A 21,353-nucleotide genomic window follows, 5' to 3' on the forward strand; every position below is an offset into this window, starting at 1 on the left:
AAAAAAAAAAAAAAAGATAAAATTGGACGTAGTTAATTCATGATTTTGTCGCGTGGCTTTACCAGAGCGCTGGCCCCCGTGCTGGTGCAGATGAAATCCTTGTGGCACAATCGCACTTGGTAGTCTTGACCCTGCAGCGCGTCGCTCACGGTGACGCGCACCTCCTTTCTCTCCAAGTTGACGTCGTGCCGTATCCGACCAGCTGCCAGACAATCGTTAGCGACGATGGGGCGGGTGGGCACCGTAGATATTGAGAGGCGTACTCACTGATGCATTCCGGGACGTTTCTTCTCAGATCTTTCCATGAGCAGTCTGGAGTGAGACGGGTGAGGATGAAATGACGCGATTGGAACGTCGGTGTGCAAAACGTGCAGAATGCGGCACCTGGAGCCACGTAGGTGGCGCTCCGAGTTATCCCGCAGTAGCTCGGGATGGTGGTCACGGTTACTCTCACTTGCTGCCGCGGGTAAACGTTGACGCAGTCGTTGTCCACCTCCACCTGTAACGACAGATTGTGACGGTGAGAAGGAAAAGTCCCACGTTTGCGGCAATGAAATGTTCATCGGTAGGAATAAATAATAATTTCGAATGATCGTGACGTGTACCTGCATCCCCGCCATTTTCCGCCTGGACGCTTTGGAGATGCCAATGTTTCGGCACTTCGGCAGCATTCCCGGCGTCTCGGAACAAACGGACAAGCCGTGGATGGACTCTGTGGATTGGAAAAAAATCATAATTTGTAGAGATGTGCGATATCACGATACCGATACCTCTAGCACTTCGGATATTGAAAATTGTAATTATCACAATGACAACAAAATTATTTAATTAAAAATTATTTTTGACAGAGCTAATGCCAAAGAGGACTTACTCAATGTCAGATTTTTTTTTGCCTTAAGTATCGTTTGTTGGTATCGACGTCCTCCATGAGAACTCGATACCTTAAAATTAGGCCATTAATAGACCGATAAATTCAGCCCGATTCAGATCCCAAAAACATTTTTTTTAAATGTACTTTGACGCACTGCTAAGGTGTACGACGGTCTTGATCCGAAGATGCAGGGAGCATTTCTGGCTCCCCTCGCACATCACGACGGTGGACAGGCTGAGGTTGCGGAAAACGGAGGCGGCGGCGAGGCCGGCGACGGGCTTCTGGCACGGAGGGGGAAGAAAATCTGTCACAAAAAAAGGTCATTTTTAACAAGGTCGCAAAATTTACTTCCTCCATCATGACACGTGTAGTTCCTGTTCAACCGGACAGGAGACCACTTTGAAATGTGCGTGCGTCCAAACTCACAAACTGGTTTGGTCTTGCACTCAAGCCCCTGAAGGAAGAAAAAACAAGTCCAAATTAGTCAAACATAAAATAAATCAAATTAAAAAAAATCCTGGACTGTCAAAGATCTTCAAGAGGTCCAAAAGAATTATTTCATACTTTGACTCCATTTTAGGGTATATTTCAAGTATTTTTTATTTTTTTTTACCTGAGAACACGTGGTGCCACATGTGTTTATCCTTTCCGCCTCCACGTGTTGTCCATCCGCACCACAGAGGCCGTAACCGGCGTGACAAAGCAGCAAGGCAGCCCACAGGATCATCTCCGCAGTCCACCACAACTAATTCTTCTTCTTTGGAATTTTTCCGGCGGCTCCCGTTCTTATTTGTATGATGTGGGATGCTGATGTCATCCACTGGTGGTGTGATGGGCCAGGGACTTCGTGGTAAATGTTGTTATGACGGGGGCGGAGCTTAGAGGATAAGTTATGCATGTGTCTGCGGAAAAATAAATAATGGGGATTCTATTATTAGCAACAAACGGGGAAGTTATGCGATCAATGTGTGCGGACAACAAAAACCAAAGTGTTTCGATCGACTCGCATTGTAAAGCAAATACCTCCAAAAATATATTCAAATGTAGCACTAGTACATATTTTATGAGATGATACTGAACTCATGTCGAGGAAACATTTACTGGAAATTCTCCAATGGTGCTGGTACGTATACATAAATCCAACAAAAGGAAATACTTAGAAAAAACATGCAACAAAGTTCAAATCAGTCCATGATGCATATTTCTTGGAATCGCAGGTTGGAATTTTTTTTGCCCTCTAGCTTTTTATGTGCTCTTGATTTATCACTGATTACACACTACACGGCATAATTTCCTTCATCTCATAAATGGCACTGGTTGAGAACGTGTGAAATGGCGCCCTCTGGCAGGATGCAAGATGTATTGCAGGATGCCGCTTCAATTACGTCACCACAATAAATCTTACGTCAGACCTTTATAAATACGTGTTTGCAATCTATTATGAAACAACAATTATGGCTGACATCCTGTCCATTTTTTTCCTCGTTTTATTTGTGTATTTTACTTTCCGGGACTGAGCAACATGTTATCATTTATATTTAATAAATAGGTGCCGACTGACATAGCTTGCTTAGAATGTCAGTCAAAGTGCTATCGGTGTTTAATGCACTCAGATGTCGGTTGCATCTCTGTGCAGCATCTACGAGGAGGATTTATCCTGAACCTGCTGTCAGCTGCTGGGAAGCGCTCATCCTCTGCACGCTGCAAAAAGTGCCACACACGACAAGCCTTCTTTGTGTGGCAGTAAGAGGAAAAGGAAAAAATAACATGTCGTCCGTTCGGAAGTTAGATTAGCGCACAAAAATTAAACTAAAATGACACGTACTATCATCGTTTTTCATACACAAAACATGTGATGAAGGGAATGAGGTGGGAAGGACATGAAAAGTGAAGGAACAAGATTGGGAGGAATGAAAGAAGAAGGGATTCAAAAATACACACACAAGCACAACAACAACACTCACAATTTGGATGTAACGTGCGTATCTACTTTTGGCCCACGCTGCATGCTGTAGTTGTGATGCATTTTTAATGAAATAGTAATTACACGTACGCGTACGTGTCTGGTCATATGACGTAAATAAAAGCAGAGGGTGCATTTCTTGCAGCGTGGGTTTACGGCGGCGTCACGTGACCCGCTAATTCCGCGTTCCCGACGCCCGGGATGTTGTCTCCGGCTCTCCATGGAGGTGCGCCCGGCTTTGCCTAAGCCATCCTAGCCGCTACCCCTCCACCCCATTTCCTCCCCCCGGTGCGAGCCGTCCGCGCGCGCCCCGCCATCGATGCGGCATTGAGCGAGCGACCGCGCGGCTTCTCGTCGTCCCGTCGAGCCCTGTCGTCGAGCAGCGCGGCCGAGCTGGGGGGCAATCCGGGGAAAGGGAGCCGCGGCGCCGCGCATCGGCCGCCCGACACTCCGCCGCGGCGCACCACCAACATGCTGACCCGGGTCAAGTCGGCCGTGGCCGGCTTCATGGGTGGAATCATGGCCGGCGGTGGGTCCGGCGGAGGTGGCAGCCCCGGCTCGGACCTGCCGCTCAAATTCCCCTATATGAGGCCGGAGTTCCTCGGACTATCCCCGGATGAGATCGAGTGCTCGGCGGATCACATCGCGCGGCCCATCCTCATCCTGAAGGAGACCAGGAGATTACCGTGGGCCACCGGATACGCGGAGTAAGTCACCAAAATAAGGGGCTTGGGTTTGGGGTTTGGGGTTTTGGGGGTGCATCGTAACAATCATGCATATGGAGCGCATGCGCAGACCGCTAAGCTGCACCTGTTGTGAGCTCCGATGCGTAACCCTTCACCACCGGTGCACGTCATTTGGCGTGCATGTTGCGTTCAAGTGTCCAAGTGGCTTGGAAATCACACCCACGCAAAACAGGATGCATCGAAGGTGAACGCAAGGTCACCGTTATCCATTAAATCAGTTTTTTTTTTCTTGCAATCGCAAGGAACGAGACAGGCTTTCACTGTTTCATCGAAAAATTAATAGTCAATGGATGAATTATTAATCAATTTTCTCTCATCCGGAGCAACTAAGAGTTTATTATGTCCTAATTCCAGGCATTTTACACTTTAAGATACTTATAGGTGTGAAACGTGTGTAATTACAAATATTTGGTCATCATTAATCCAATTGGGCCTGCTTCCTTCATTTTCTTCAAGTTGAACTAAAAATGTTCTGCTCAGAGTAAAAGATAATCTAAAAGATGAGCTGAAAAACTGAAAAATGCCTTATTGTTTTCTGTTCCAGAGCCACGTCAGGCAGATGTGTGCAACACTAAAGCGAAACTAACAGCACTCTAGATTTGTGACACTTGAAGGAGATCTTCATGCTGAATGGCAAGAAAAGCAAAAGTGTTGCCTTTTTTTCCAGCACAGTCAATTTAAAGCGGCACAAAGCGTGAACGCTAAAATGGTTCCTCGCCTCCATGATAGCCGTCACATGGATCGGGTTTGACCGTGTTCACTAGTGAGGCTTGCAATTGAAACAATGTGTTGATATTATATAATCGCGCGTCTACCGTCGCATCAGCCCCTTGCATCTGTGAGTCAGAGACGCTGCCGAGCACAAAACAACCCACAGTCGGGCTCTAAAAATAGTCATGCTAATTTCTCTCACACACCCTCCAGAGATGTCTGATAGGCAAGCGGGGCTCACTTTGATGTCCCCTCCTTCCTTTTTTTCTTTTTTTTGTCCGTGCAAAAGTGAGCTCGAAAATGTGACACACTATGATGCATCCATAATGTTGTCCTTCAGAGTGATTAATGCTGGAAAGAGCGCTTTGAACGAGGACCAGGCGTGCTGCGAGGTGGTGGTGGTGAGGCGGCGGCCCATGAGCTACTGCCCCCCCTTGACACCCAGCAAGACACCCACGGCCAAGAGACGCAACTCGCTGCCCAACGGCGAAGGCCCAGGCCTGCGCTTGGAGCACAGCAAGCTTGGGGAGGTATGGCCATACATTCATTACTGCAGGTTTTTTTTTTTTTATATATAATTAATAAAGTAGAATTTTACATTCCCATTACAACTTAAAATGACTTTTGCTTGTTTCATAAATCAATGTGGCCCTCAATCACCAAGAACCATTTTTGTTTTTCATTAATCAAGTTAGGTTCAGCAGATTTTAATTAAGACTGTTTGAAAGAATTCAAAGCATTGGACTGATAATTGAGCCCTGGGTGACACCGTCGCAAAAAAGTTCAAGGCAACACATTTGGAGGCACTATTTTGCATTTCCAGGACAACGAGGGACTAGTGTTCCACTACTGGGCCTTGTTCGACGGCCATGCCGGTTCTGGCGCCGCCGTGGTGGCTTCGCGCCTGCTCCAGCACCACATCGCCTGTCAGCTGCAGGCCGTCATCGAGATCCTGCACAACCTAGCCTGCCTGCCGCCCACCATCCTGGGCGAGGAGCCCGAGGGTAACCCCTGCCTGCAAGGCAACACGCCGGCCCCCCACCAACGCTCCCTGACCAGGGCGGCGTCGCTGCGGGGCGCGGCGGGGGCGCCGGGCTCGCCCAGCAGCACGCCGCCGCCGCCGCGCTTCTTCGCCGAGAAGAAAATCCAGCATGAGAGCTTGGTGATCGGCGCAATGGAGAATGCCTTCAAAGAGATGGTAGGCGCTCCCGCGGGGCTCCGTTGTTTCACGTTTTTAAGTATCTGGTCCTAAATTTGGACAATTGTTGTTGTATGTGTAGGATGCCCAGATTGAGAGGGAGAAGCAGGGCTACAACATCACAGGAGGATGCACCGCTCTCACAGTGGTCTACATGCTGGGGAAGCTTTATGTCGGCAATGCGGGCGACAGCAGGTCAGTGCGGCTCGCCTAGTTTCTATTTAAACGGCCGCACGTTTAAATCGAACTTGTGATTGACAGGGCCATCATTATCAGGAACAATGAGATCGTTCCGATGTCAACAGAATTCACGCCGGAATCCGAGCGACAGAGGCTACAATTCCTGGTACAAATCATCATCGATGTATCATTTATAATTATTGAGTTTCTGTCTTTGAGCTATTTTTGCTTTTGCAAACCAAATCCAAAACAACGGCGGGCTCGCGCGTCCGCAGGGTTTCATGCAGCCTCACCTGCTGGGGAACGAGTTCACGCACTTGGAGTTCCCGCGCAGGGTCCAGCGGAAGGAGGTCGGGAAAAGGATGCTCTACAGGGACTTCACCATGAACGGCTGGTAGGCGTCGGCACGCACGTCATCGCTTTCTGCACACGAGCAAATGTGCCGCACTGAATGGTCATAAATGTCAATTGGAAGTCACGTGAAAGCTTGCAAGAAAAAGTTCGGCCATTTATTGGAATTACTTGCATTTCTGCGCCATTAATTAAGTCGCAATAAGAGATACAATGGGTTTAAACAAATGCCACACAAAAAACTTTGAAGTATTAATTAAAAAAATATTTTTTTCTCATAAGTGAGACTAAAGTTTCACTAACTACTTTTTGCCTCGTAGCATGCCAATTTTTTTTTGACAAAATATTTAAATGTTTGATTTGTGAAATTTAAAAAATATTTTGTGACTGAAATATACAACTTTATTGCAGTAGTCAAGCCGATCACTTTTATTTATTTTTATTTCATTCTATTTATTTGTATTTTATTTATTTGTATTTTTTATTTATTTATTTTAATGTTATTTATTTTTATTTTATTTTATTTATTTTTATTTTTGTATTTATTTTCCCCCGATGCAATATTACAACAATTTTACAGAATACATTATTTTTTCCTTCTTAAAATATGTTCCTTCTTTTTTTCATGTAATATCACTTTTGTGAAACCGTCACTTTCAGGCATTGTTTTTTTTTTTTTTTTCCATCATTTCCTAACTTTTTTTTTGTGACTTTTATGATGACTGCTGAGCCTTCTGAACCTTTTGTCTGTTGTGACTTGGACAAAGATCAGGACCAACAAAATTTAAAAAAAAAGGCATCACATACTTTTCTTGCAACTGCATAGTCCGTACGTCATACTCACATCTTTGCTCTTGTCTTTCAAACAGGGCGTACAAGACCGTTGAGGACGAAGATCTCAAATTTCCGCTAATATACGGCGAAGGGAAAAAGGTCAGGTTATAACGCTGCAATTCAAACGTAACACTTAAAAGTTCCGACTGAAGGAACGGCGGCGGGTGGATTTTCCAGGCTCGAGTGTTGGCGACCATCGGCGTGACGCGCGGCCTCGGCGACCACGACCTCAAAGTCCACGACTCCAACATCTACATCAAACCCTTCCTGTCCTGCCTTCCAGAGGTGAGCGCTGTTGGGAAACAAACATTCCATTCAGACGCGCACATGACTTGGATGTTTGGCTCGACACAGGTGAAGGTGTATAACCTGACGCAGTACGAGCACGGCGCCGACGACGTCCTGGTGATGGGCACCGACGGCCTGTGGGACGTCCTGTCCAACCAGGAAGTCGCCGAGGCCGTCTCCACTTTCCTCGCCAACTGTGATCCAGACGACCTTCACAGGTTGGGACTCGACTTTTTTTTTTTTTTAATTGAATGTAATTTCCTGACGACCTCTCATTGCCAGGTATACAATGGCAGCGCAAGATTTGGTGATGCGAGCCCGCGGCGTGCTAAGGGATCGAGGCTGGAGGATCACCAACGAGCGCTTGGGATCCGGGGACGACATCTCCGTTTTCATCATCCCGCTGATGTACGGCAATCGTCAGCCGTGAGCAGCCAACGATGCGCCTATATATATAAAAAAAAAAAAAAGTCCCCCGTCCCCGAATCCTTTTTGCACATGTTTCTTTAGGAGTGATCAGCCAAAAAAAAACCAAAAAAAAAAACCTCGTGGCCACAAAACTGGGCGACAGTGACTCACCATTGCCTCTTGATGACGTAAGCGGCATTCTAACCCAAGAGCCTGCAGCTACACAATATGGACTCAAGTTCTGGGACACATTCTCAGCTAAGAGAAGTGTCAGGTGTCTCCGTTTTAGAATCCTTATAGTCTAGCTTTTGAGGTGCTCGTAAAATAGAAGCAAAGGGTTTTTTTCTGTTCCTGCTGCAATGTAGCTTTCAAGGATCTACTTTTCTGAATGTAGCATCCCGGTTTAAAGTCCTAAGATTTATAAAAAAATAAAAAAAAAAAAAGCTTCCTTGCATTAATGCATGGATGCACATTGAAAAATTCGGTTTAAAGCATAAACAAAACACATGACTTGATTGCACTTTAATTCGACCGGCGTCACTTAAAAAAGGACATGAAGAGGAATTAAAAAATGAATAAATAAATAAAAATAACGGTTGTTTTTGTGCATGCATCAAAGTTTTGGGGAGCAAACGTCGACTCAATTTGTATTGCTGTAACTTGTCGTTCGTTTAGTTTTAGTTGTGATGGCGGAGTTTATTTAAAAATACGGTTATTTACCGTCGTGACTACAAAATGAAGGATAAATGGCAGCCTGATACTTTTTGGGGGGGCGAGTGAATCTAAAAGATGTGCAGAGGGAAGAATGAGGAAGTTCCATCTCATTTTTTTTTTTTTGTTGTTGTCATTTTTACAACCTATGCGCTACCTGCATTTTTCCTCCCGTACATTCCATGAGAAATGTATTTGCGTAGAATTCATATGATGCATTTTGTGTGCCGGTAAAAAAAAAAAAAAAAAGTATCGGAAGCCTTTTATCATATCCTCTGATGTCAAACATATCGCGTCAGGGCTCGTGTTGAATGTTCATCCTCGCTTGACTTGTCATTCAGCCTTCATTTCTGTCCATTAGATGAATGTAATTTATTTATTAATTTTTTTTTGGGGCCCCATCGTGCCACCCAACTTCTGCACATCAACTCAGGTTCAATGTTGGGTCAAACCGGTTGATAGAGAGAGCGTGGACGTGCTCAAGGTTGGTGTATTATTTTTAAGGTCACAGCAGATGTAAATACGCTTTGCTTCCCTCTCTGAAGTTGTTCTACTTGTAATATGAAATAGCTGTGCTTTTTTTGTTTTTTTTTTGCCGGGTATTTTACTTCTAGAAAAAACAGCCACGAGTGGGGATCATAGTGGCCTCGTGACCTTCCTGCTTTGTGAATGTCAACTGTACCTTTTTTGTATAAGGTTCCTCCAGAAGTCCAAAAAAAAATACAATTTTAATGTTTACGTTAATGTGCAACGCTACTGTTGCAAAAGTTGGAAGAATAAAAAAAAAATTAAAAAAAGATGTCTGATTGAAATGGCTCAACCCACAATAGGTCACATTAGGACAGAATAAATGCAACATTTTTGACCAATGATGGAAAAGTAGGGCAAGTGAGTATTGGAAAGACAATTTGGAAAATTCTTTCCTTGGTACAAGCAAGACACGTCGAGGGACATGTGAAGAAAAGCCGCTAAAAAGCTTGACACAACTTTATTGAAGATTGTGTATAAATACACATGCACGTTTCAAATGTAAACCCAAGTGAACTCAAGTGCAGCCAAACCCGGAAACTCCTCCTCATGCAAGGATGCCTGGATTATTTCTTTCGTACAAAAAAAAAGTCCCCAAAAACAAGAGCAATCCTTTTATTTAAAAAAAAAAAAAAGAAAGAAAATTCCCTTCCTGACAAGCGTACAGGCAACACCACCTCATCGTCTCTGTTCCCAATCTTTCTGCTCTTGCCAGGATTTTAAATATGCTATCTTACTAAAGGCTTACATATAAATAAATAAACTTTTATCAAATGTGCACTCACAGAGTGAACTCTTATGTACAGTACAGTATGTCTATTGTAGCAGTCTCATTTTCGCTCATTCGGGAGGAGGGGGGGCGAAAAGCAAGGCAAGAAGCATGAAACCAGCTGAAAGCACAAGAAGAGCAACACTCCACCATGGAGGATAAATGCATCGCCGATGGACGAATATCCCGCAACAATCTGCCACAAAATAACTTCATAGTGATTCCGAATACTTTAAAGCCCCCCCCCCCACCTCAACCCTTATCCCCCAAGAGCACAACAAGAAGCATGTCACATTCAGCCAATGGCGAGAGAAGCCATCGTCATCACATATTCAACCAACCTGGAAAAAAAAAAACATCGCCCTGTTGACAGTTTCAAATCCAATTCATTCACATACATGTGGTCAGTGTCAGCGCATACATTACGGCCCTCCTGTAGATTACAACAAAAAAAAAATAAAGAAAATTATGTGGTTTGTGATATGACAAGCAATCATGTTGACATTCAAGTGTGTTTAAAGGGGTCATGCAAAAAAAAAAAAGGGGGGGGGAGAAGTGGGCGAAATTTAAGAGTTAAGGCTGAGCACACACACGTTTGTTGTTATCTCACAAGATGGAGCTAACACGAAAATGCATAGCAGGCTGTTGAAGACACCATTCCGATTTGATGTTTGCACCTATGTATGGCACGTGGTCAATCAAGGTCTTAAATTCAGCACAAAAAGACGCAGGCATTGGGGGAGGAGTGAAGGAGGGTTAGATGGCCAACAGAGGGCGCTAAAGACAGCTGGACATGAAAACAAGGTCACAGCAAGAGTAGCATACCAAAGCTCTGGTGCAAGTTTGGCACTTTATAAAGAAAAAAAAAAAAAAGAAAAGCAGTATTTCATCAAGCGTCCAGACTTGAGCTGCGCATCGCCTGCGCAAATGAAGGCAGATTCCTGTGCACGTTGTTGGGGTTTATCAGAGAAAAGTCACATCACATTCGTCTCTGAAACGACTGCGGTTGTCTGGCAATTAGAACATTAAAAAAAAAAAAAAAAAAAGTGGATGGTTGGTGATTGTGCAAGTTCACAATGCTTCAGCGCAGAATGACAACACAGACTGCTCAGTGTTTAAAATATGTACAAACTAACCGTACTAAAATCATACCGTTCTCTCAGAGATATAAAAGGCTTCATGGGAATCTGAATCAAACGGCCACAAATTCCTTTAGAAACACAAAAGCAACAGGTGACACGCACACGCACGCACACACACAAACAGTGATTCAGCCACAGACGAGGGCTCCGAATTCTCAGCGTACCGCCAACGCCACGCCCACTTTGGCTCCACCTGGCGAGCCCGGGTGGGCCTGATGGCGCCGGCTTGCCATGCTGTGTGTCCATATGGCTTTGGATGGAAAGATACCTATCTCTCGCGCTCGCTCGCTCCGATTGTTCGCGTCGCCGCTCGTCAGTTGGCGCTCATGGTAACATCTCGAGCGGGCGCCTCCTCTTCCTCCTTGTGTCCCGACTCGTTGTCGTTCTTACCGCACTGGTTCTCGTTCGGGTCCTCGCTCGCTGCCGCGGCGCTGACGGGGGTCGCCGCGCCCCGAACCGAGGAGGTGCTCCGTCTCCCTTCGTTCTCATCGTCCTCCACTTCTTCTTCCTCCTCCTCCTCCTCTTCTTCTTCTTCATCCTCCCCTTCCTCCTCTTCGTCCTGTTTCTCCCGGTCGAGCGCGAAGTAGCCGGTGCCTTTGACGGTATCCTGGCGCTGGTAGAAGAGCACGTAGCCCGCTTTGGACTGCACATGAGCACAGTGGAGCCATGAGGATAGATTTTTTTTTTTTGTCCATTTGCGCTTCTGCTGTATTTCACAAGTGATCAAAATAAAAACCGCTTTCATATGATCGCCCTTTATGGCATATTTTCATCCCCCAAACGTGGGCCTGGAATGTTGACTCCATTTCATTTCAAAATGCGTTACACTCCATGTCACCGCGCTCACGTGAGCTCACTTCCACTGCGCTCAGCTGAAATGCGACTTAATGACGTGCTACGACAGGCATCATTTAGCTGGACGACGTGGAAAACTTGAATAACAATTTCATTTATGCTGAGCTCACGTTTTTTTTTTTTTTTTTCCACCGATATAGAATTTCCCAAGTTTATATAGATCATTTAACAGGGTCATTTTTTGATTATTTCCCACTGGGTGCTATTAAAAAAAAACAGACTTGTCGTTTTGATGAGCGCACTCACCACTATTTGATCCTCGCTGGCAGGCGACACGCTGCTGTCATCAAAGTTGTACCACTTCCCATCATCTGCGTTCTTGGCGTAGGCGGTATCTGAGCGGCAACGACATGACGACACGTTAGGGGAAAAAAATAAATAAATAAAAACGGATGCAAAAAGTGCTGGAATGTGGATGCGAATGCCTCACAATGAAGCACATGAGAGTGAATCTGACATGATAGAAAACTGAAATTCATTCAAGCGGATGACAAAAAGCGTCACTTACAGTGGCCTCCGCCCATGCCGCCGTAGTGGTTGGACACGGCGATGAGGTCGTAACGACACGGCCCACTGTTGGGGTTGATCAGAAACTCCGACATGTCCAGATCGCTGGAGACGACACGTGCGAAAGCGCGTCAACAAATCCTGCACGATCAAGGATGAGATGTCGCCTGTACCTGAGCGGGAAGTCAACAAGCGAGTCGAGTTTATCTCGCATGTAGCGACTGTAGGAGAATCTTTTCAAGTGGACCACGAGCACCGGCGGCAGCGACCACAGGTCCAGCTTCTTTGTGGCCTGCTGGTGCTGCTTGCAGTTCGGACAGTACCTGCAGACACGCGTCACATGTTATTTTTATTTTTTGAATACAAAGAGTTAAGTGCAAATGTACTCGGGCAGCGATTGCGCCCACAACCACACTCGGAAAATAAACGGCGGAAATTAATATTGAGCTCACCAAGGGTCCTCAGCTCCCAGCTTCTCCTTCGTGGTGAACAGTTCGATGCAGTCCTTCAGCTTGAAGTAGGCTTTTTTCTGCGGCTTGTACTCCATGCTTTCGTGCTTGTCAAAATCCTGCACAAGATTTACGTTTAAAATATCTGCCGCCGATTTGGTTGTTACGTAAGAGTGTTCCCTTTGAAGTTCCGTCATTATAGCAACATTACCTCCACAACCATGTCGTCAAAGTACTTTTTCTTCATCTCGGGTTCCCAATCCAAAGAGAGATACGATCGGTCTGGAAGAGAATGACCGACTCAAATGAGTAATTAAGAAATGAGAGCCCGCGACGCGAGCACACGAGGGGAACGTTAATTAAAAACGGCAGGCGTCCTACCGTTGAGCCACAAGTGTCCTTCATCGCACCGGATCTGCCTCGTGTCCTCCTTGATGAGCGAGAAGTCCGTTTTTCCCATGTTAATGAGCTGGAATGTGAAAAGTCGCTTTTTGCCGTGCCCGCCGGTCTGCTGTTGGCCTTTGGTGGAGTTCTGCGGGGTCACCGTGCCGTTCTCCAGCTCGTTGTCGCCGCCCACCGAGTCCTCAGACTGGCTGTGGTCGTTCTCGGAGGGCAGCTCTTGATCCTGACTGGACTCGTCGTCCTGCTCATCGGTCTCCATCTCGCCTATCAAAGTCATGTTTGTTCAATAACGATGTCCCCAAAAACAAAAACGAATGTTTCAGCGAGTAAGGACTCACTTGGCGACCCCTCCTCCAATACGCCATTGCTCGCATTGCCGTTGACGGCGTGTTGTTTGCTTGACGGGGTCTCTTCACAGTCGTCCTCATCGTCCACTACGTTGGATCTCACAAAGCGGCTGCAAGAACCGAAACAACTTTCAATCACAGCGAAGCAGTGGGAGGCATTCAAATAATTGCCGCGTTTACGCCGTATGGCGAGATCGAACGCAAAGGCGTCCAAACCCACCAGAGGCGCAGGAGCAGCATGTTGTAGAGTTTGTCCTCATTCAGCGTCCGAGGCACAGCGATGAGGAAAGGCTGTCCGAACAGTGGAGTGCTGGTCTGGTTGTATCCCGACTGTTTATACTTTTCCCGCAGGTGCACGGGGATCACAACGTGGTCCGTGTCCTCCACTCGGTTGACCGCGACCTCAAATCTACAGAGCGTTCATATAACACATCAATGATCGTTTATTTGATTTATTTTTGACGTGCCCTTTAATAGGTGACGTGACACTCACACGTAGATATCATCCCTCTCCATGATGCTGGTAAGATTTTCATTGGTGGCAAAGATCCGGTGGAAACGGTGGCTGTAGATGTCGGTTACGATCATCTGGAGACACGAGCCAGGCAGAATGTGATTTGGTTACACTTTTTTGATCACATTGCAAGATGAAAAGGCTTTTTTTTTTTTTTTTTTTTTTTTTAAACAACAAAATCCCAGCGTATGTAAAGAGTGGATTTCTATTAAGGTTTGCCATCCGGTGCCAAATGAGAATGGTTCAACCTTGGCAGAGCCTTTTCTGATTCAATAAAAAAAAAAAAAAAATGTCACTGTACGTGCTAGTGAGTCTCTGCGATCAAGGACGCTTTAAAGGATTAAATGTCCAGACTGGGCTGCGTGACAGTGGAAACTATGGGTCGGCGTTTTAATGTGACGGCTCCGAAGAGGCGACCTTACCTTCTCAGCGGCCACCCCAGACAAACTGGAGAGGGAGGTACAAAGGTCAGAGATGTAGCCCACCTTTGGCACGATCAGTTTGTACTGCAAAAAAAAAAAAAAAAAGTAAATAAATCAACACGCGAACGAACACATCGAGAGGACGCCGACGGCTTTCCGTTACCTGTGTGGGTTTGGCCAGAGGATCCAGTCGGACGAGATAAACCTCCAGCGTGCGCTCCTTCTTCATGGGAAGAGGCAGCGTCAAGTAACAGAAGGGATCAAAGGTCACAGAGACCTTGGCGCACACGGGACACACCAAGGTGGATTTAAAAAGGCCATGAAAGATGTCCACGATTATGGAGTCGTTCCTCTTGATGTGGTTCTCCCAAGCTTCCTCGGCCACCACCTGCTCAGGACAAATCATTTTTAACAACACGCCCAATTCTCCCTCGCACGAACGCTCAGATCCACCTTATCGGGCCGGCCGTTAGCATCCTTGAGCTGGATGTACGGCTTCTTCCTGATCCGGTTCAAGTCCTCGTGGAGACCGTCCAGGAGAAAAGCCAGCAGCTCATGAGAATCCTGCTGCTGGAAGCCTGAGAATTGAGGGGCAAAGCGGCCCACTTGGGTCTGTCGGGAAACACAGGAAAGGGGAACCCAGGTCAAGTAAAAACAATAATTAGCAAAAATGTGTTTTGTTTTTTTTTCCCCAACCTTGAAAGGCCTTGGCGTAATATAGCTGTATTTGCAGCACCACAGTTGCTTTATAAGCTCAGCGTAGGCTCTGGCAATCTCTCCCTTCATGCCCAGCGGGTTGTCCTCGTTCAGCTCACTCATGTACTTGTCTTTGACGAAGTAGTCCGTCAGGGGAGGGATGTTACTTAAACACTGCGAGGACACGAGAGCGGCGGAAGGACAATGATCATCACATAATGGATGGGCTTCATTTCCATTTCAAGCGTCACATTCTCCTTGGCGAGCCCTCATCTGGTTTCAAATCGAGTGCGGACGGGCCGTTACCTGCACAGCAGAGCTCATGAAGCAAGTGTTGCCGAGGTTCGACAGTCCGCAGAGGCCCGGGTGCTCACTTTGCCGACTCTGCTCCGAGTAGTCGTAGCTGTTGCTGTACGAGTGGTAGGACGGGAGGCTGAAGGAGGAATTCTTCACGCTGCGAGAAACAAGTGAGACACATTTGTCATATCGAGCTAAGAACAAACGCAGAAAAAACATCAACAGTAAGTCGTAACCCCTCCACGTGTCGAAAGCATTTTTCGGGCAATTGACTAAAACGACCAAAGGGCCGCAGCAAGCAGACCTCCGAGAGGGCTGCGGGTCGACGTTGCTGGTTTGGGGCTCCCACTGTTCGAGTGAGACGGCGGTGATGGCGGTGGAGGCGCCGGCCTCGCAGTTGAGCACGCGGTGGTCCACCCTCCTGCTGTCCAGCTCTACCGCTTCAGACCTCAGGCACCACCAGCAACACAGGAGCATGACATCGCAGCTCCACCCCGGCCCATGCCGGCATGCATGTCTCTACGAAACTGAATGAGCGGCAGACTGCTGCCGGTTGCTTTTAAACGAGAACGCAGATTGTGGCGTAGGACAAGTCCAGTCTTAAATCGTAATCCAGCATCAGCAAAATTTTAGGCCAGAACATCTTGAATGAAAGACTCCCAAAGGCCAACAACTAAAAGATTCCAAAACAACTTTGTCCTCTACATGACCGGGAGGAAACTAATCATCAACCATCTTCGCTTGGCAGACTTGTTTACATCCCCTCCACCTGTCCTGTTCCGTCCTGTCCTCTGGTCCGGTCGGCACCTCCCTCTGGCCTGCCTGCTGCTGCTGCCGCTCTACTGCTACCGGGAGATATTTATAGCAGCAGCAAGGATGCTCAAGAGTACCGCTACCGAAGCTCGAGGTGCACAGAGGAAGAGAGAGAGAGAGCGTGCGGCGTGGTGGGCGGAGGAGGAGGGGCGGACAGTACGAGGTGGTGGGGGGGCTGAATGAAGCCAATCGACTGCATCGAGCTGAGGCTGCAGTCTTCACGAGCCTGACGCCCCCTGTAAATGTACACCGATGCATGTTCGTACAAACCATTGCATTCACTACCCCCATGTACACACCTCTTGGGTCAAAGCCGCACTTTGGCACCGCCTCTCTAATGCTCTTTGATATAGCGAGCTATTTAAAAAAAAAAAGGGGGGGATAAATCAATGCCAACCTGAAGAAAATGCATTTTTTATGACACAGGGCTTCGGGCGTACGCGAGGAGGAAAGTAGACGAAGAGTACACTGAAGGTCACCTGCCTGCGAGAACGCGCGCATGGCAATGAGCTCGCCGGGACAAGCGGGAAGAGCCAGAGGAGAGTGAGGAGCTGTTGCAGAAATGCCAGCGACGCGATGCTGCGACCGTGCATTGCCACCAAAAATGAGGGATGGTGGGTAATAAAATAAGACGCGCGTTACGTCATGCTGGACCATTGCGTGTGACAAAAAAAGAGGCCGCATGCATAATTTAGAAGAACGCGCTTCTGCCAGGGAAAGTCTACATTCTCAAACTCAGCAGCCCGCCACCCTAAAAAAAAAAAATGTCCTAAATGTCGATGAAGATGCTGCACGGGCTGTGAAATGTCAACATGAATCCATGCGACTAAACACCTTCAATGCATGTGGATCAAAGTTCACGTAGCAGCTTTTAATATGTCGATATTATCTCTTTTTCTTTTTTTTTTTTAAAACAGCATGCAGCAAAAAGATGCCCCCCAGCCTCCCAAAGAAAATCAATCCTATTTTCCCCTGCAGTCACCTCCAACAATTGAAACTGCATCTTTGGCAATTTTCTCTACGCCCCGAATCCACAGCCAGAGATGTGCGTGCTAGAGTAAAAGATCCTGTAAAGCGATAGTGATGGAATTTGGGAATACGTCGCGCCAAAGTGATCAACATCGCGCCACTCCATCTCTGGCTGCTGACATCCACACATGGACCCCGCCTCTACGACTAAAGTCTTACTTCCTGCTGTTGAAGCTGCTGTTATGATTGTTTGTGAGAGATGAAGGCGAGATCTTTGGCAAAGCAGAGAGATTGGAAGCGCCGGATGACCTTCGAAAAGATAAAAGAATAGATCATGAGTTAGCGAAGGGAAATAAAAAAAATATATAAAATATTTAAAAAGCTGCAGAAAGGTGCCGAGTAAATCAAACTTGGATGAATCAAAAAGTGGGAGTGTGTCAGCGATGACAACTGAAGCAAAACAGTTCACAGGAGAGAATGAGTGAGGTGCTAAAGTGACGTACGGATTGTTTACAGAAGATAATCTGACTCGGATTCTATCATGCTTTACAATAAAATTACAATCTCAATCTTCACTTTGCGCGGAAAACCAAAGTTCTTCCTTTGGGTCCACAAGCAAAAATAAGAGCCGGGACTGCTCTCACTTGGGTGCGTCTGAGCCTCGAGGCCACGAGCCGTCTTCGTTCTTCTGCTCTATGACGAGAACCTGCAAGAGACATCACAATAGGACAAGTTGAGGCGACGCGGGAAGAAGGAGGAGAGAAAAAAAAAAAAAGCCTCCGACTGCTTCTGCTCATTTCGAAAGCAAATGAAAGAAAAATAAATTGGATAGAAACTTTGAGTTGCACGTCAAAACCGATGCGAGGCAAGCGTGATTCAAATTTGCATACATTTCCATATTTTCCCCAAAGTTCTACTCGTCCAACAATTTTTCTCAACCGTTTGTGCGTAATGAGCACAAAGGTGGCTTACCTGTCCTTGGTAGAGGCCGGCATCTTGGATGGTGCTGTCGGGTTTGTTGAGAGGTTCAAAGGTGTTGCTCATGTAGCGGTTCCAAAGTCTGGTTTCCTTCTCGTCGGGGATGCTGAAGAGCTTTCGCATCTCCTTCTCTATTAGGTCTGCAAAAAAAAAAGGAACGCGTACGTTCAATCAAATTTGAAAAACTCACTCGTGGATATAATAAGCGTTCCTCGCACGTGACTTACCGATGGTGTCGGCTTTGCTAAAGCGCCTGGTGATCACGTTGTCCATGTTGCTGTCCTCGCATAGTTTCAGCTCAGTCAGGTACACCTCCACCTTGTAGTGCTTCACAAACATACCTTGCTCGACCACCTGGGAAAGACAACACGGCGGTGAGAGTATTTTTAATGCTCCCTGCCCTCCATCCTGAGAAAATGAACAAGCCTCCTGCTAGTGCGTCAGACATTTCAGCATTGACAAAACAAGCATCAATTGTGACGCGAAAAATTGAGCCGAGAGTGTCTCGTTCTTTATTTGGCAGTTCATGCGCTGAAGGCATTTCTTTTAGGTAACTGTGTCATGGCTGCCACTCGTCTGACAGAAGCACAGTCAAGAGTGGAAGGCCGAAATTAGCAGCACCTTGTGGAAACAGCTGAGGGGTCCCAGCCTATTTATTTCAACACTGCACCGACGATGACACGCACACACACGCTATTTAACAAATGTGCAGCCGTACTGCAGCAACCACGCACGCCGGCTCGTATTCACCCCCAGCCCTCCACACTCGTCCCCGTCCCAAACCTCAAGACTCCGAGCGTGCCCGACATCCGAGTGTCCGTGAGCTCGGAGGAAAAGTCACTGCCGGGGAGAATTCCTCAAATCACCGCCGAGCCAACACTTTTATCCCTCCCCGCCTCCCTTCCCGGTGACGCCACTCGGATTCGGTGTGACCTCAGCAGGCCTCGCTGCGCTTCACATGAAACAAGGGGAAAATCATGTGACGAGCGAAAGAAAGGAGCGCCAATCTCGTGACGCGAGTCCTCGTGCGTGACCCCTACCCCACTAAAAGACGGAAACCCGGGATGGCGAGTCCACGGAAGACGCACGAGATCAAATTAAAAAGCATGATGAACCTCCTGCATGTTGTGCCTCGTAGCTCGCTCCATGTAGCTTTTCAGTCATCCAGAACGTCGCCTGAAAATAGAAACCCTTCGGCCACCCGATACGTCCCAGCGCATACATGGCAAAATGGGAGGGTCAACGGACGGGGGAGGGAGGGTGCGAGGGAGGGGGGTTATCACATCGGCAGCCATGATAGCATGACTAGCCAAATGTGCAGGTGGCATCTGACACTCGCAACGTTGTTTCCACCGACACTAATACAGCTGTTATTTGTTACAACCAGCAAACAATTGCCATCCGTCCCATGAGCAAAACGATAAAAATCAATAAAAATAACAATTTAGTATCATCAACAGATTTGTTTTAAATGCACAATAAATTAGACCACAGCCAATTGCTCTACTAATCAGAAGCACTTTCAACAATCAACCGTGCAACACAATTGTCCCGAGTCATACCTTGCGTGCGATTGGCTCCTGACCCTCCGTCAGCCCATACCAGCTGACCAGCTTATTCCAGCCATCCGTGGGCACGAAGATGTAGTCGAGCTCATCGATGAGATGATCCTTGATGGCCATAACGTCATGATCTAGAAGTAAAGTAAAGAGGTGAGAGACAGGTATGCAGAAAGGCCCGATGGGCACGACAAACAAGAGGTACAAAGCCAGCTGACAAAGAGCACAAAACACAAAGAAGAAGGTATGCCGCAGAGAATTCCATGAACCGTGCAAAAAAGAGAGCCGGTCAACAATGCCGTTTGTGCTCCTCTGAGCAATTTGTTGCCAGAACGACGCGTCTATTCTTATGGAGTGAGTTCCAAAGTCTAAGGATGCAGGTAAACAACTGCCTTACCTCGGAGAAGACCAACGTTATCAATAGGTCCGGGGTAGACATTCTGGTCGCCTTTTTGATATTTGTCCCAACTATCAAATCCCACATATTTCTTCCACTGTTTGATCCAGTGACTGCCTACCAGGTACCTACAATGACGGGAAAAAAAAAAGTCAGAATTTACATGAATTCTCATTGTTATTTGAGACTGTTGAACATGCTTTAAATGTGGATGATTTTCAGAAAACTAAACCGCACCGTCGTTTAACTTTAAAGTGGTAAATATTAGTTTTAGCGCTGGTACCGAGTTGAGTTCGGGTTTCTCAAAGTGTGGCCAGCTGGCTCTGTGATTTTGACAGGTGCTTCTTTTTCCGACTCCGCCCTAAACAAGTCGACGGACGTGCCCACTGACAGCTTCGGGATTAGCTTTTAGCTTGACCACACCGGAATCAATAAACGCGACGTCCCACGGTCATGTCATGAATTAAAAAGCGGCGAATTAAACGAGCCGGGACGGGCACAGTAAGAGGAGAATGACGACATTTGAACGGATTCGGCGAGTCAATGGGAGAGAGCTGACACACATGAAGCTGACGGCTAACTCGAAGCTAACTGTCAACACGGCCCCGCTTTCGCCACTTTTCTCCGCCTTCGTGACGTCGACAGGCGCGGCCGAAAACAGCGGCGCCCTCGAAATGTCTCCGAGGCAACTCTTACCAAGTGTCGCCCTTTTTTAATTGCGTTTTCATCAGTGCCGCGACCTCTCCTCTCTGGGTTTCCAGATCGGCCGCTCCTCCTTCCGCCATCTTTCCTCAGTCATGCCGCGGTGCATGATGGGGAAGGAGGGTGGGGGGAAAAAAGCGGCGGAGGCGTTTCAGAGGCACGTAGTGCGTGAAAAGGGAGTGACGTAGGAGGTTGCAGCCAATCGGGAAGGCGTATGGGCATCTTTTCAAAAGGAGCACAGGTGTCATCTTTAGGTTGTGTCATTTCTTTTTTTAAAAAATGATGACAAGTGTTTATGTTGCAAGAGATTTACGGATGAGTCATTTCAGTTTTTATTTTACATAACAGAAACGCATTTATTTTTTTAAAATGTAAATTCACTTACAATTATATCTATTCATCAGTTTTTACATTTTTATTCTTTAAACCGTATCCATTTTTTAAGATCGTTTGTTCCATAAAGAGGAGGGGGCCACAATTTTTCATCAGTGTTCCTAAATAGGACCACACACTTCCTGACCAGATGACAAAAATGCAAAATATGTGCTCTTAATATATTTAATTTTTCATTCATTTGTCATTGCATGTTTAAAACATCACTGTCCTAACCCAACAACAAAAGGGTTGAAGCAAACAAACCCTTTCCAGTCCAAAGGGCTCTTTGCATTAAAATTGCCATTCAAGGATGGCACAAAACTGTTAAACACATTTTGTGCATTTTTTTTTTGCAAAAATCAACACACTCA

At 46.7% G+C, this 21,353-nt stretch overlaps 3 protein-coding genes across 9 annotated transcripts in view; 1 reads left to right on the plus strand and 2 right to left on the minus strand.

Annotated features, from left to right (window-relative positions):
- Positions 1 to 2,773, minus strand: part of il17rel (interleukin 17 receptor E-like) — a 62,919-nt gene extending 60,146 nt beyond the window's left edge. For both annotated transcript variants that reach the window (XM_088280507.1, XM_088280505.1), the window contains exons 1-7: positions 1,485 to 2,773; positions 1,298 to 1,325; positions 1,026 to 1,175; positions 606 to 712; positions 385 to 499; positions 268 to 312; positions 63 to 202 (exon numbers count right to left, since the gene is read on the minus strand). In XM_088280507.1, coding sequence (XP_088136633.1) covers positions 63 to 202; positions 268 to 312; positions 385 to 499; positions 606 to 712; positions 1,026 to 1,175; positions 1,298 to 1,325; positions 1,485 to 1,598 — 699 coding nt within the window. In that variant the 5' untranslated portion in view covers positions 1,599 to 2,773. The remainder of the gene's footprint in view (positions 1 to 62; positions 203 to 267; positions 313 to 384; positions 500 to 605; positions 713 to 1,025; positions 1,176 to 1,297; positions 1,326 to 1,484) is intronic.
- Positions 2,774 to 2,977: 204 nt separating this feature from the next.
- ppm1h (protein phosphatase, Mg2+/Mn2+ dependent, 1H) lies at positions 2,978 to 7,869 on the plus strand. The gene is made up of 10 exons (XM_088280504.1): positions 2,978 to 3,541; positions 4,632 to 4,821; positions 5,115 to 5,489; positions 5,572 to 5,684; positions 5,751 to 5,835; positions 5,945 to 6,063; positions 6,890 to 6,953; positions 7,032 to 7,139; positions 7,209 to 7,360; positions 7,425 to 7,869. The coding sequence occupies exons 1-10, from the start codon at positions 3,306 to 3,308 to the stop codon at positions 7,570 to 7,572; spliced, it is 1,590 nt and encodes a 529-aa protein (XP_088136630.1). The 5' UTR covers positions 2,978 to 3,305; the 3' UTR covers positions 7,573 to 7,869.
- Positions 7,870 to 9,216: 1,347 nt separating this feature from the next.
- usp15 (ubiquitin specific peptidase 15) lies at positions 9,217 to 20,744 on the minus strand. Of its 6 annotated transcripts, XM_088280407.1 has the most exons (23): positions 20,602 to 20,744; positions 19,906 to 20,033; positions 19,512 to 19,642; positions 18,177 to 18,303; positions 17,944 to 18,089; positions 17,616 to 17,677; positions 17,191 to 17,280; positions 15,494 to 15,637; positions 15,199 to 15,346; positions 14,893 to 15,066; positions 14,650 to 14,808; positions 14,360 to 14,584; positions 14,197 to 14,280; positions 13,754 to 13,848; positions 13,481 to 13,669; positions 13,252 to 13,370; positions 12,893 to 13,177; positions 12,723 to 12,793; positions 12,515 to 12,630; positions 12,236 to 12,385; positions 12,064 to 12,167; positions 11,802 to 11,890; positions 9,217 to 11,343 (listed from the first exon to the last, which is right to left on the minus strand). In XM_088280407.1, exons 1-23 carry the CDS (start codon positions 20,688 to 20,690, stop codon positions 11,014 to 11,016), a joined length of 3,255 nt encoding a protein of 1,084 aa, XP_088136533.1. In that variant the 5' UTR covers positions 20,691 to 20,744; the 3' UTR covers positions 9,217 to 11,013. The 6 variants fall into 6 exon arrangements, with proteins under 6 accessions (XP_088136533.1, XP_088136552.1, XP_088136525.1 ...); XM_088280426.1 differs by lacking the exon at positions 15,494 to 15,637; XM_088280399.1 differs by having other exon boundaries at positions 14,650 to 15,066.
- Between the last annotated feature and the right edge of the window lie 609 nt (positions 20,745 to 21,353).

This window comes from Idiotropiscis lumnitzeri, chromosome 2 (assembly GCF_059441095.1).
Source record: "Idiotropiscis lumnitzeri isolate Australia: NSW breed Sydney's pygmy pipehorse chromosome 2, RoL_Ilum_1.0, whole genome shotgun sequence".
NCBI classification, from domain to species: Eukaryota; Metazoa; Chordata; class Actinopteri; order Syngnathiformes; family Syngnathidae; genus Idiotropiscis; species Idiotropiscis lumnitzeri.